General features: G+C 41.9%; 1 protein-coding gene across 1 annotated transcript in view; it reads right to left on the bottom strand.

The window, feature by feature from the left end:
- The window catches only part of astn2 (astrotactin 2), a gene marked incomplete at both ends in the record, with an annotated part of 256443 nt that overhangs the window by 91821 nt on the left and 151648 nt on the right, over positions 1–12974 (bottom strand). The window contains 1 exon segment of the mRNA XM_083669850.1: positions 11777–11927. Within this exon segment, the coding sequence (XP_083525976.1) occupies positions 11777–11927 (151 nt within the window).

The raw sequence follows: 12974 nt of genomic DNA, 5'->3' as shown, positions 1-12974 counted from the left end.
ACATTCTAATGGCGGTGCTTTGACATGAGAGAGAAATGCTTATTAATGCAAATACAGAAAAAGATTCAACAAAATAAACTTTAATTTGACAGCCCCGAAATAGAAGTCTTGAGACACAGAGTCTGAAATCAATGACGTATCATTGCCGACTTGCATCCCAACAGCATCCTCCAAGACGTCCCGAAAGAAAACTAAAGTGATGAAGGATATGCAGATAAAATGACTCCATCTGGCCCTCCTTTGACTTCACTCATTAAGAAGATAGATAATGTAACTACAGACACACACACACGCATGCACACGCACACACACACACACGCACGCACACACTCACGCACGCACGCACGCGCACACACACGCACGCACGCACGCACGCATGCACGCACATGTGCTCTCCACACAAATCAATGCCTGCAGTTCCTGGGAGCGGTTTCACAGATTTAAAGGTTAGCCTGGCCTTTGTGTTGTGTCAAGGCTGGTGCTTGGCGCTCTGGGCCAGCTCACGCTCATGTCTGCCTGCCTGTAAGTGTGTGTGTGTATGTGTGTGTGTGTGTGTGTGTGTGTGTGTGTGTGCATGTGTGTGTGTGTGTGTGCTTGTGTGTGGGGAGGGGGGGACGGGGGGCAGACAGACAACTCTGCCTTCACTATGACTGAACAGGCCTGAAGATATGGTGCGTTGTGTTTCGATAGGTCTCCTATCACTATGTAGGGACACTCCAGTAGATTGATGTGTGTGTAATCAAGAATACTTCATATGTGTGTAATAAAGGCAGTACTGATCCTGTTTTCAAAAGAGAAAACTTGTGTCGTAGTGCGAGAGAAACTTGATGCCATGCAAAAGCCACAATTGTAACCTTGAATCGGCTACATTTAAGTAGCTCTTTTCGTTACGTAATCATTGATTAGACGTATGGTGATGGAAGTATTCTCTCGCTTCGTCTCATGCACTCTCATTGTCGTTTCGCTCTCTCTCTGTCTCTCTCTCTCACACGCACGTGCGCACACACACACACACACACACACACACACACACGGTGTAACCTTGCATCAGCTGATGCCCTCGGTAACAAATATATAAATGTATGGACTTTAACTGCCGTGGCTAAATTAAAAAATATAAATAAATATTATATTTTTTATATTCTTAAATTTAGCGCAAATATCTTCCCGTGCCCTATGAGTGCACGAGAGCAGACACCTCTTGACCAATCACAACAGTGTTTATGCTCTCGCGCCAAGGAATACAAAATTGCCGTTATACATGCTCTTCATCACTGACATGTAAGCTTGTTTTACACCGCTAATTTGTGGAAAAAAAAAAAAGTTCAGCCCACACCCAGAGTGGCAACAGAAAATTGTACTGGTACTACAAATGAATCTCCTGCTGTTGGGACCAGCTGCTCAGGTCATACAGGTATGACCACCAGTTCTGGTGCTAGCAAAATACACTGCACATCTGTACATACTGTACATATATGTTCATACTGTTCATACTGCATTCCATATTTATTTTGTTTATCTACTTTGCTTTAATGTTACTGTTAATACATATATACTGCTTATACTGCACTGCCTATACAGCTCATATGCTGCTTATACTGTTCATACTGCATTCTATTTATTCTGCTTATAATGTTACTGCTAATACATATACTGCTACACTGCACTACTTATACTTATACTGCACTACCTGTATATATTGTTCACACTGCACTTTTCTGCTTTTTTGCACTTCTGGTTAGACGCTAACTGCATTTCGTTGTCTCTGTACTTGTACTCTGCACAATGACAATAAAGTTGAATCTAATCTAATCTAATCTAATCTAGCTGTAGCTCTACTGGTGCTGCTAGCCAAGCTGCCACCAATATGGACAGTGATGACAAAGCAGCCCAAGAGCCACAGACCCCTGCTCCAGGAAAACACCAAAGTCATGCAAGCCTCACACTATTGTGGAGGACCTCATTGTCCCCGCTGCTATGGACATGGCTGAGAAAATGTTGGGGGAAAAGGCCAAACAGATTTTTCGGAAGATGCCTTCATCAGACAACACTGTGTCACGACGCATCAGTGACATGTCAGCAGACATTTTGAAACAGCTACTACTTTGCATACAAGCCAGTGAATTCTATGCATTACAGTTGGACGAATCAACTGATGTAGCGGGCCTGGCTCAGCTATTTGTATATGTCAGGTATATTCATGGGGGTCTATTCAAGAAGACATCCTCTTCTGCAAACCGCTGGAAACTGATGCCACTTGGGTACACTGCAGCATCCACAGAGAAGCGCTTGCTGCCAAGGGAATGCCTTAAAGCAAGGCCCCTGAACTCACGCCTTGGGCAGCGATCATTTTACTCCATACTGAAGTGCGGTGGCTATCAAGGGGGAAAGTTTTGGCATGTTTTTTTCAATTGAAAGACGAGCTTAAAATGTTCTTCATTGACCACCCTTTTCATTTGTCGGACAAGTTGCCTGACGATGACTGGCTCACAAGGTTGGCCTATTTGGGGGATATTTTTACTCGCCTGAATGAACTGAATCTCGGACTGCAGGGCCTCTCAGCGATGATATTCAATGTGCGGGACAAAATTGAGGCCATGATTAAAAACCTGGAACTCTGGTCTGACTGTGAACGACACTCAAGTGTTCCCATCATTGCACGATTTTGTGTGTGCAAAAAACTCAGACTTGCGACAGTGTCAAATGTGACATAGGGGAACACCTCGGCGAGCTGGCTGCACAATTACGCAGGTACTTCCCTGAAACAGACGACAGAGAGAACTGGATTCGTTATCCCTTTTCTTCCAACAACTCATGCCACCTACCTATGTCTGAGCGAGAGAGCCTCATTGAGATATCCACCAACGGGGCAATGAAAATTGAGTTCAATCAGAAGGCGCTGCCAGATTTCAGGATTGCCTTGCGCGCAGAGCATCCTCAATTGGCAAATCGCGCCATTAAGACTTTGATGCCCAACTTACCTATGTGAGACTGGGTTCTCAGCTCTCACCAGCATGAAGCCAAAGTACAGGCACAGACAATGTGTGGAAAACGATCTAAGACTGAAACTGTCTCCAATACAACCCCACATTGCAGCGTAATGTGAGGCAATTCAAGCACATCCCTGACATTAATCTGTGGTGAGGTGAGGCATTATGTGTTCAAGTTCAAGTTTATTTTGCCCAATGTACAAGTACAACTTGCAGCAAAATGCTCTGCTGCCAACTCCTTTTCTAACTGTGCAATGTGTGTGTATACAGTGGGTAAAGTAATAGTACTATGTACAGTAAAGTGGATGTGTCTCTGGATATTTAGGATATTTACAGAATTATCGATACAGGTATACAGGTTGTGTTGCATGTGTGTTCATTTTGACAGATTTGACAGTTTTGTAGTCTATAGTCCATATAGCCCAGTTCAAATTGGCAGGTACAGTACAGTTTATGGCTATAGTCTAGTTTGTTACTGACCAGTTTTGTTGACCTTGTTATGTGTTATGTTGTGCGTGGGTTTAGGTGCTGATCACCTGTTTGAAATCCAAATAATAGTTATTGGTTATTCTGCCTCATATATTTATAATTTACATATATATATATGTATGTTTACTTTTTGTTTATGCAGCAGAATTACAAACACAAACCATTGTAGTGAGCTGTCCGTGGTGCTGGGGTACTCAGTAGGATGTAGAGTGGTGTCTCAGGGGGTACATGACTGTTACAAGTTTGGGAACCACTGCATTAGAGAGAATAACACAACACCCTCCTTTCTCTGCCTCAAATGAACAATGAAAGGAAATGTAAAAAACAAAAATCACAAAAAAACATGAGTGACGACTTCACAGCCTTCGCAAGGGCTTCAGATGGAATTTACGCCTGTGAGTGCATGCTTTAAAGGAGTCTTCCGAGTCGCAGACAGTTTGGGATGAGTGACTAAGTCACTAAATGGAATTTAAGCTTCAGCAATCCAGGGCCACCATTCTACGCCTGTTCTCGTTCTGACGTGGGGAATTGTGGAGCCAGAAACCTGGAAGTGTCAGAGAGAAAATAATGCCTCTACATCTTCAGACCTCTCGATGTGAGCCACGCTGGCTGGGCTGTGGTGGGAGGATTTATCGACCCCACATACTGTATGAACATTAATCAGATCAGGTTCTCTCTCTCTCTCTCTCTCTCTCTCTCTCTCTCTCTCTTTATCCCACTCTCCCTCTCCTTCTCTCCTCAGACCAATTAATGCACTATTTATATTTTATGAAAGTACTAACTCTTGGTAACAGCTTCCTAGCTGCTTTCCCAAACCAGGAAAGGAGCAAATTATACAAGATGCCTTAAGATAACTTTTTTTATTTGTTATTGTATTTCTTTATTTTGTTATTTTCCTACCCCACAGGTTGAACAAAGCCCTCAGGGTCTCTGATAAATAGTTTTTGTCTGCATTAAAATGAGCAGTGTGGGGTGTTACTGTGATCAATGTTGACGTGCCATTTGCAAATCAACACGTTGCAAGAAAGCAGGGAGTCAGTCTGAATGCTGACTGAAGAGAGGGAGGGAGAGAGAGAGAGAGAGAGAGAGAGAGAGAGAGAGAGAGAGAGAGAGAGAGAGAGAGAGAGAGAGAGAGGAGAGAGAGGAGAGAGAGAGGAGAGAGAGAGAGAGAGGAGAGAGAGAGAGAGAGAGAGAGAGAGAGAGAGAGAGAGAGAGAGAGAGAGAGAGAGAGAGAGAGAGAGAGAGAGAGAGAGAGAGAGAGGGAGAGAGAGAGAGAGATGCAAAGTCTATGAAAACTTTTAATAAGATTGCCTGCTGGTCCACACACACACACACACACACACACACACACACACACACACACACACACACACACACACACACACACACACACACAGGTCACTACTAATGAAATACAATAATACACCTCACACAGTACAGTGTGTCTGCATATTTCAAAATAAATCAAAAAGTATTGAGAAAATTGCTAGCCTCCTGTTGATATAACATATGCTTATTGGTGGAACACATGTGGATAACTATTCATTTTTTGTAAGCTGCTGATTGCATCTGACCGGAGGTACTCTGTCTTGGTGCCAACACAAAGCAAAAATCAAATAGGCCACTTCTGAATGAGTGGGAGTGGAAGGGAAATTAGCTCCCAGTGAGCCCCAGCAGCTGAACATGGCTGGCCTAACCTTTCAACAAATTGAGTTGTTATTTATTTTCATCAATATGACTGTCACCTTTACAGCCCCTTAAAGGCCATGCTTTGAATCGATTTACCATTTAAGATCAAATGGTTAGTTATCTTATAAAAGAAACCTCTGAGTTGGAGGGGGGGTCCTTTTTTGGTGATTTCTCAAGTCTGTTGGTAATTAACACCTGATATTTTCAACTAATCTATGGAGACATGACCTTCAGTTTCTTGTTAAAGACGACATGAAGTCATTCATATGCAAATGAACACAGGGGAATAATATGTAAGATCCAGATTGCTCTGTTCTTGTGCAATTTACATCCAAATCGATATGATATGTCGAGACGGAACACCAAGGACTGTTCAGAGGTCAGTGTGAATCAGTGAGGCTGTTGGTCACTTTGGGGAAATGAACGCTGGATCAGTGTCCTTGGAAATCCAATACACTTGGCATACACATGAACAACAAACAGTCTGACAAAGCATGATGAAAGTCATGTGTTGCTACTTTTGATGCATTGTATTTTTGTCGACATAGTGGTATCTGATACCTTTACACATCTACTAGCGCACACTTCAACAAGTGCACGAAGCCAGTCAGAGCACTAGATGGACACTAGAAACCAATTAAACAGTAGCTTACTAAAAAATGAGGTGCGTTGTCTAGGAGCTGTGAGTGTTAAAATATCTATGTTTTACAGATCCATTCATTTGAATTTCACATCAAATGAGTCCCTTTTTTATTGCACCTCAGTACAGTCAATAGTCTGTTAATAGATTTCCACTCTACCACATGTTCTCTTTCATTTGATTATATAATGGAGTTTCTAAGAGCTTCCAGAATTGTCAGTCTCAGAAGTACAGTGCTAGATAATTATCTTTGGAGCGGAGGGAGAATATTGTACACCCGAGGATGTGGGCCAATTACCATCACCGTTAACTCCAGCCGTACAGTATTGGTTTTAATAGTCAAGTTAAACGTTTTTAGCTGCCTATATAAAGTAGGCAGTTGGTCGGTATGTCAGAGTCAGTATATTGAGAGAATATACCAACTTGAATATCAGAGCTGCACTTCAGATAATGGACTGAAACTACAACAATGTCTCAGGATTGTTGCGTAAAAAATAAAGAGGTTATTGCCTTCTTTCGTGTCTTTCTGCAGTGTTGGAGGTTTACGTTAATGTTGTGTCATAAAGTTTGACAGTTTGCGAGGGCCTATGCGGGCATTAATGGTGCAGTTAGTAATGATTGTCAGATCCACCCCTACAACAGTGTCAAAGTGGAGGTTTGGAAAATAAAAACATGTCCATAAATAAGGTATATGTACTGTAAACTAGCGTTTGTTTCACCTGTGGGGCTATGCTACATTAAGGTGCTAATAGACCATAGCTGTTGTGGTATTAGCAACTCTGAAATATGGCGGCTATCTGAGAAAACAACATCAACAGTTTTCTCAGATGGTCGGTTATAGGAAATTACCCTCCCAAAGAAAATAACTAAAATTGAACATTGTTGACAAAACGACCCAATTCGTCAAAGAGTAACACATTATATTAAATGACCCCTATAACTGTCTAGTAATACTGTTATTACTGTAGTATTGTATTGTATCAACATATTGTTACATAGCAGTTTACACATTGACATTGAAATAAAAATCATCGACAGCAGCCAAATTAAAATGTTTTTAATTTAGACAGCGGTGTAGAAGTTCAGCTTTGTTTGTTCAATTAATTGAAGAGAAATGATCTCAACCTCCTGTTCTTGACAAACTCCCCTGTGTGTGTGTGTGTGTGTGTGTGTGTGTGTGTGTGTGTGTGTGTGTGTGTGTGTGTGTGTGTGTGTGTGGTGTGTGTGTGGTGTGTGTGTGTGTGTGTGTGTGTGTGTGTGTGGTGTGTGTGTGTGTGTGTGTGTGTGTGTGTGTGTGTGTGTGTGTGTGTGTGTGTGTGTGTGTGTGGTGTGTGTGTGTGTGGTGTGTGTGTGTGTGTGTGTGTGTGTGTGTGTGTGTGTGTGTGTGTGTGTGTGTGGTGTGTGTGTATGTGTGTGTGTGTGTGTGTGGTGTGTGTGTGTGTGTGTGTGTGTGTGTGTGTGTGTGTGTGTGTGTGTGTGTGTGTGGTGTGTGTGTGTGTGTGTGTGTGTGTGTGTGTGTGTGTGTGTGTGTGTGCTCTCTAAAGGGAGCACCTTTAAGAGGTTCCCTCTCAGCTGTCTCTCCTCCACTCTCTCAGTAACAGGACCGTAAGAGAGGAGGTGGATCGAACACTTAAAAAGTTTACTTTTCACATAAAAATACAAGCTGATTTTTTTATCAGTGAGCTCATCCCCTCACATAGGACTCACCATCAAGCGTCGAGTGAGGCCGTAACAATATAAAAACTTGTAAGTGATTAAAACGTGGAAATCCAAATGAATATATGGAATGACAAACATTGTGTTTTAGTTTGTTAAGCTTCGCCCACACAACGTTCCTTTATTTATTTTTTTATTTTTTTATAAGATCATTATTTCCCTGTGGTCTTCTTGTTTTCACCTCTCTCCTGACTAATTTCCATCACTGTTCAAATAATATAAAATCAAACTGTTAATACCTCATTCTTGTCTGTTCTGCTATTTGTTCTTATTGTTCTGCTAGCATATGTGTGTTTGTGTCTTGGGGAAAATACTACAAAGCTTTAATTCAATGTCAACCTCAAGGTCAAACAGAACATGAAAATTAACATACATATTAGCCAAGCTTCTGGAGGGATTATCTAACATTCAGAGTAATGTATTTCTTAGTGGGTTAGACCGGCAACACATATCTCACTTTTATACTTATCTCTGTTTGAATGGAGGTGAGAAAATGGGAACATTTAGTATGAATTGAAATAACGGTAGAATAACAGTATCGTCATGGTTATGGTACAGTATGTTTCCCTTCATATTAAACCGCAGGTCTTGAGATCATTTGCAGTTTCATAATGACTCAATTGTTGAGCCTCTTATGCTTAATACAATACATACAACAGTAACGTCCGGCAACTCTGATTGTCACAATCTGATTAGTTAAAAGGAGCATTCTAACAGCGCTCAAATGACAATATACAAGGGCAATACCTCTTCACCTCACAAAATGCACTTCACTAAAAGACACGGTGATTTTACTTTGCTTGCTACATCAGCATGATTTGTGATTTGCCATCTGCACCAGCATAGTGAACGCATTTGATGGTTACAATGTTTCCAATTTTGAGTCTCAGGTGCATCTGCGATTATCTTGTCACACCGAACTGCAACAAGTAACAGCTGTCACATCTGGTGAAGCCCCTACTGCTAGCAGGCTGACTTAACTTTTCTTCTGGATTGCTGCTAACTATCTGTATAATCCTCAAAACAAGTGAAGCAGCCATACTGACAGGCTGACACATTGAGCAATTAGTACTGGTGCTGACGTTATGAACAAAGCTAGCTACCTAGCAAGACAATTCAGTGGTTAGGTTTCGTTGCCATGCCAATCGTATTTGGCCACACATATGGAATTAGTTTCAGGAACAATTTTTTCGAGGTGCAGGGCAGAAAGTAGGTGGAGGGCAGAATCTATCATGAAAACATGCTCCAGGATCAATGCTTATTGTCATAATCTTGCTGTGGGTGTACAACCTTTGTATAACAGCAGTAACACATTTGAGGGTGTGTTATATGGTGGTTTGAGCAGAGTTGAGCTGGTCGTCGGCATTCAGCAGCGCCTCATGCTTTTGACCGCAGCAATAATCCCAATATAGCACAACCTCTCCTGGGTAATTGCTTAAGCATGAGATTTATGTTATGTTTCTCAGGTCTCCCTTGAGAGAAAGAGTTATTTTGACCTCAATGGGACTTCCTAAATAAATAGAGCTTAAATAAAGTTAAATAAAGCAAAAAAGCAACAACAAAAAAACACTTGTTCAATGTATACTGTAAGACAACACGGGGAATGATAAGGCAGTTCACATTGCTCATAGTCCCTTTCTCTTCTAAAGCAGAGGGTTCTTACTCTCTGCAAAGCTCGATTTATTGTAGGATGGCTTCTTTTTTTTTTCACACATATATCCATTAACATTAAGTTGCAGCCACAGGAGCTCAGGCCACATGGTTTTATCTAATGAACTCAAGGAAAAATCCCACCTTGCATGATTAAAAAAGCAAATTGCCAGCCAAATATCTTCATTTATATGTCTCAGTGACAGGAGGGAGTCCCGGAGCTACTGAAATGTGGTGCCTTCTCTGAAGGAGCCATGGTGTTATGGGTTTATGATGTATGGTTCTTGGAATGACTCTGGGTTTTTAATCATGGGACAGTTGTCATGGTAACCGTGTCGGAAAGAAGTCGTCGGAAACAGCTGTATTTATGGACTTTATCTATTCTATCAAGTGCTTTGGAGAGGTGTGATTTAAAGACCCACATTAGTCATGTTGACGTTTTTTAGCTGATACAAGATATCCTGGTGCGGCACAATGTTATTGCACAATGATTCAAGTCCGAATATTGCCATTTAGGTCAAAGTATGTGTATTTTGGAAGAGTTCCTACCTGCCGTGACGTATGACATTTCATACAGCTCAGACCTCTGAAGCGTGGCGTGGTTAGCCTGTTTGTTAGTTAGCTAAATATAACCCTCCGGATATAACCAGAATTGGCTTTCTTGCAAATAAGTCAAAGAACACTTTGGCACATTGAGAATTGCTCCTAGCTATACCTTGTGTTACTTTCCCAAATAGCTCAGTGAATGACAAACGTCACCACTCTGTGTTTCTGTTCTTTGATTTTTTTCCCCAAGAAAAGCCAGGAAGCAGAACTGGTTGGTATAAGTCTCTGAACATGACAGGAGTACAGAGATACGCTGTAGATGCCGTCCCCTCACTGCTTTACATTACTGTCTAAAAAGGGCGGAAGCAGATATGTATGATATTTATGATATTCCCTTTTTGTTTACAAAGCAAATCTCACAACCCCTATGGTAAACCTATAATAGGTTTACACAATGATACACAGTTATGACAGAGAGATTGTCACTGGTTGGACAATAAGTAATCTATCCTAATATATTCAGCCACTGCTAGTACATTATTGTATGCCTATCTCACAGGGTAGCACAACACGAGTTCCTCTACTGGGAGTAACTTGATCAGCAATTCTGTTCTGAACAGTCACAGTTGAAATACAGAGAGAGTTAGAAGAAACAAACAAGGGAATTCCAGTATCAGTGTTTGGCTCTCATTGGTTGTGACAAACAGCCCAGAGGCCAGTCAAATTACAGCCCCGCCCAACCCCCATAATGACCTGCCCATCCATCACACGGCAACCCAGCTGGCACATTAATTTAATTGGTTTACAACTCAAGCACGCCCAAACTCCTGTCAAACTTCTGGCATTGGAGGGACCCCCAGCTCCCTCCCCTTGTAAATATGCCAAGGATGAACCTGTGCTCTCACTGAGATGGACACTGTACTGCATATGTAATAATCGAGGATATGACTACCAGTATACAGTGTTGCTTCCTAAGTACCCTATCGATGCAGTGGCAATGCTCGAATGAAGAGGACTCAAATTCTCAAACATTGTAGTTCAATACAGCATTTGAGCATTTGTTTCAGAGTCCTCTTCTTTCCGCATACTGTACATCATCTTAGAATAAAGGGCTCTTTGGACCAGGGGAGGCTGGTGGAGGTAGAAATTGGAGTACGGAATGTATGGAACAGAATGAGGAATGGTATGAAACACACATGTTTGATACCATTCCCCATTCCATTCCATGCACTACAATGAGCCTGTCCTCCGATTCCTACCTCCACCAGCCTGCCCTGCTTTGGAGGTCTCCGTAGTAGAACAACCCTTTGAAGAACCCAACATGTGGAACTCTTCTGGCTCTAGAACCTATTTTCAGAGAGTGTAGTTTATGTGGATATGTCATATCGTGTGATGATGCATTCGCTCAATTGGCGGTAATGTGGCCATTTAGTTTGCACTCTTTGTTACACTCCAGTTGGCTCAGTGGGATCCCTTCTCTGTCTTCCCGGGGCCATAAACAGGTGGTGTGTGTGTGTGCTCTCTAACATGCTATCCAGGCACAGATACTGTATAGGCCAGACTGTGTTAGAGTTAGGCTGTCTGCCAGATGTAGACAGACGATATCTACCACCTCTCATCTGTGAACATACACAATTATCTATCAACCTGGATGTGTTTATTACCAGGACTCAGAAACATGGTACCTGAATAAATCCAACTCAAACCGAAATCCTCAATCAACAATCTTGTTGACAAGGGATTCAAGTGAAAGCAGCACTTTGTTACCCAACACGATCATCATGTGGAGACAAGGGAGGCTGGTGGACACAGAAGTCGTAGGACATGGCTCATTGTAATGTATGAAAAGGAATGAGGAAAGGTATCTCTGATTTCTGCCACCGCGAGCCTCCCCCGATGTGGAGTGCATAGATCTACCTTTCCCGGACCCAGATTAAACCTACTTCTGGATTCAAGACCATGTGCAATGGAGAAACTCAATTTAAACATGCTTCCCAGTCCAGCAGTAAACTTTCCAAGAAACCACCCTCCATGTGGAGAAGTCAGAGTGACTCACCATGCAGCCTGTTGAGTCGATCCGCCGGTCCGACACACACTTGAAGTTCTTCCTGCAGCCTCCGTTGTCCTTGGCACAATCTCGGACCGGGCCGAAGGACGCCAGCAGGTCATCTACTGTCTCAAAATAGGTGGACATGATGGCCTCTTCCCTACAGGGGGAAACAGAAACACACACACAATGTTTAACATATTAATTAACATAATTAGAATAGGTACATCATATAACATAAATGTTATCTCAGTGAGACGAACCTGAATAAAGGTTAATAGAAAAAAAAGCGAAAAAAGAGCTCTGTAGATTTCAGAGTGGATGTCCTTCAGATGTAGATGGGGATGAGATTGGTTAGTTCCATAGAGAAATATAAATATATATTTATATATATATATACAGTACCTAAGATATTTTTGGATGTTCAACAGTCCATATCCAGCATGGAGCAAGCCAGCTCTCAATCCCCTCCATGGCACAATGGTACAACCTTCCCCCAACAACCTAATTTGCACCATTTATTTACCTGGTAGTGCAGATCAACATAAAGTTGTGACCTATTTGTGTCTAATAAAGGAATGTCAGCATGCGGTTATCAGTAGAGGAGGCAGTACTTGAGCAGAACAATTATTTTTAAAGAAGGGACCTTGAAAAGGAAACATATAATCTACATTCTGTCCTTGACCTGCTATTGGATTACTGTACATCAATGTGGCTATTTTGCAGCTATTGTGTGCTCTGGGCAAAATAGCAGAGATTGAATTGAGATGAGTACACGGTTATGTCTGCATTTCACCCGAGACAAAATAAGAAAGATCATCCATCCATTGCACTTTTATCTCAATCCAATAGCTTTGTGAAATGCAGATCCAATGGAGATATGGAGAGATATCTGAGCCATTGTTAAGTTGTTGAACTTGATATTTTTAGCATCTTGTGAATAGGTGCTGTATGAATAGGGAACATTAGTATTCACTGAAGTTGGATTGAAGAAATCATACAAAGCAGTGAAAGTGAATGAACAACACGTACACACACACACACACACACACACACACACACACACACACACACACACACGTACACACACACACACACACATACACACACACACACACACACGTACACACACGTACACACACACACACACGCACACACACACACACACACACACACACACACACACACACACACACACACACTCAGA

Source organism: Argentina silus (assembly GCF_951799395.1).
Source record: "Argentina silus genome assembly, chromosome: 5".
NCBI lineage: Eukaryota > Metazoa > Chordata > Actinopteri > Argentiniformes > Argentinidae > Argentina > Argentina silus.
This window is presented reverse-complemented; position numbering and strand designations above follow the sequence as displayed.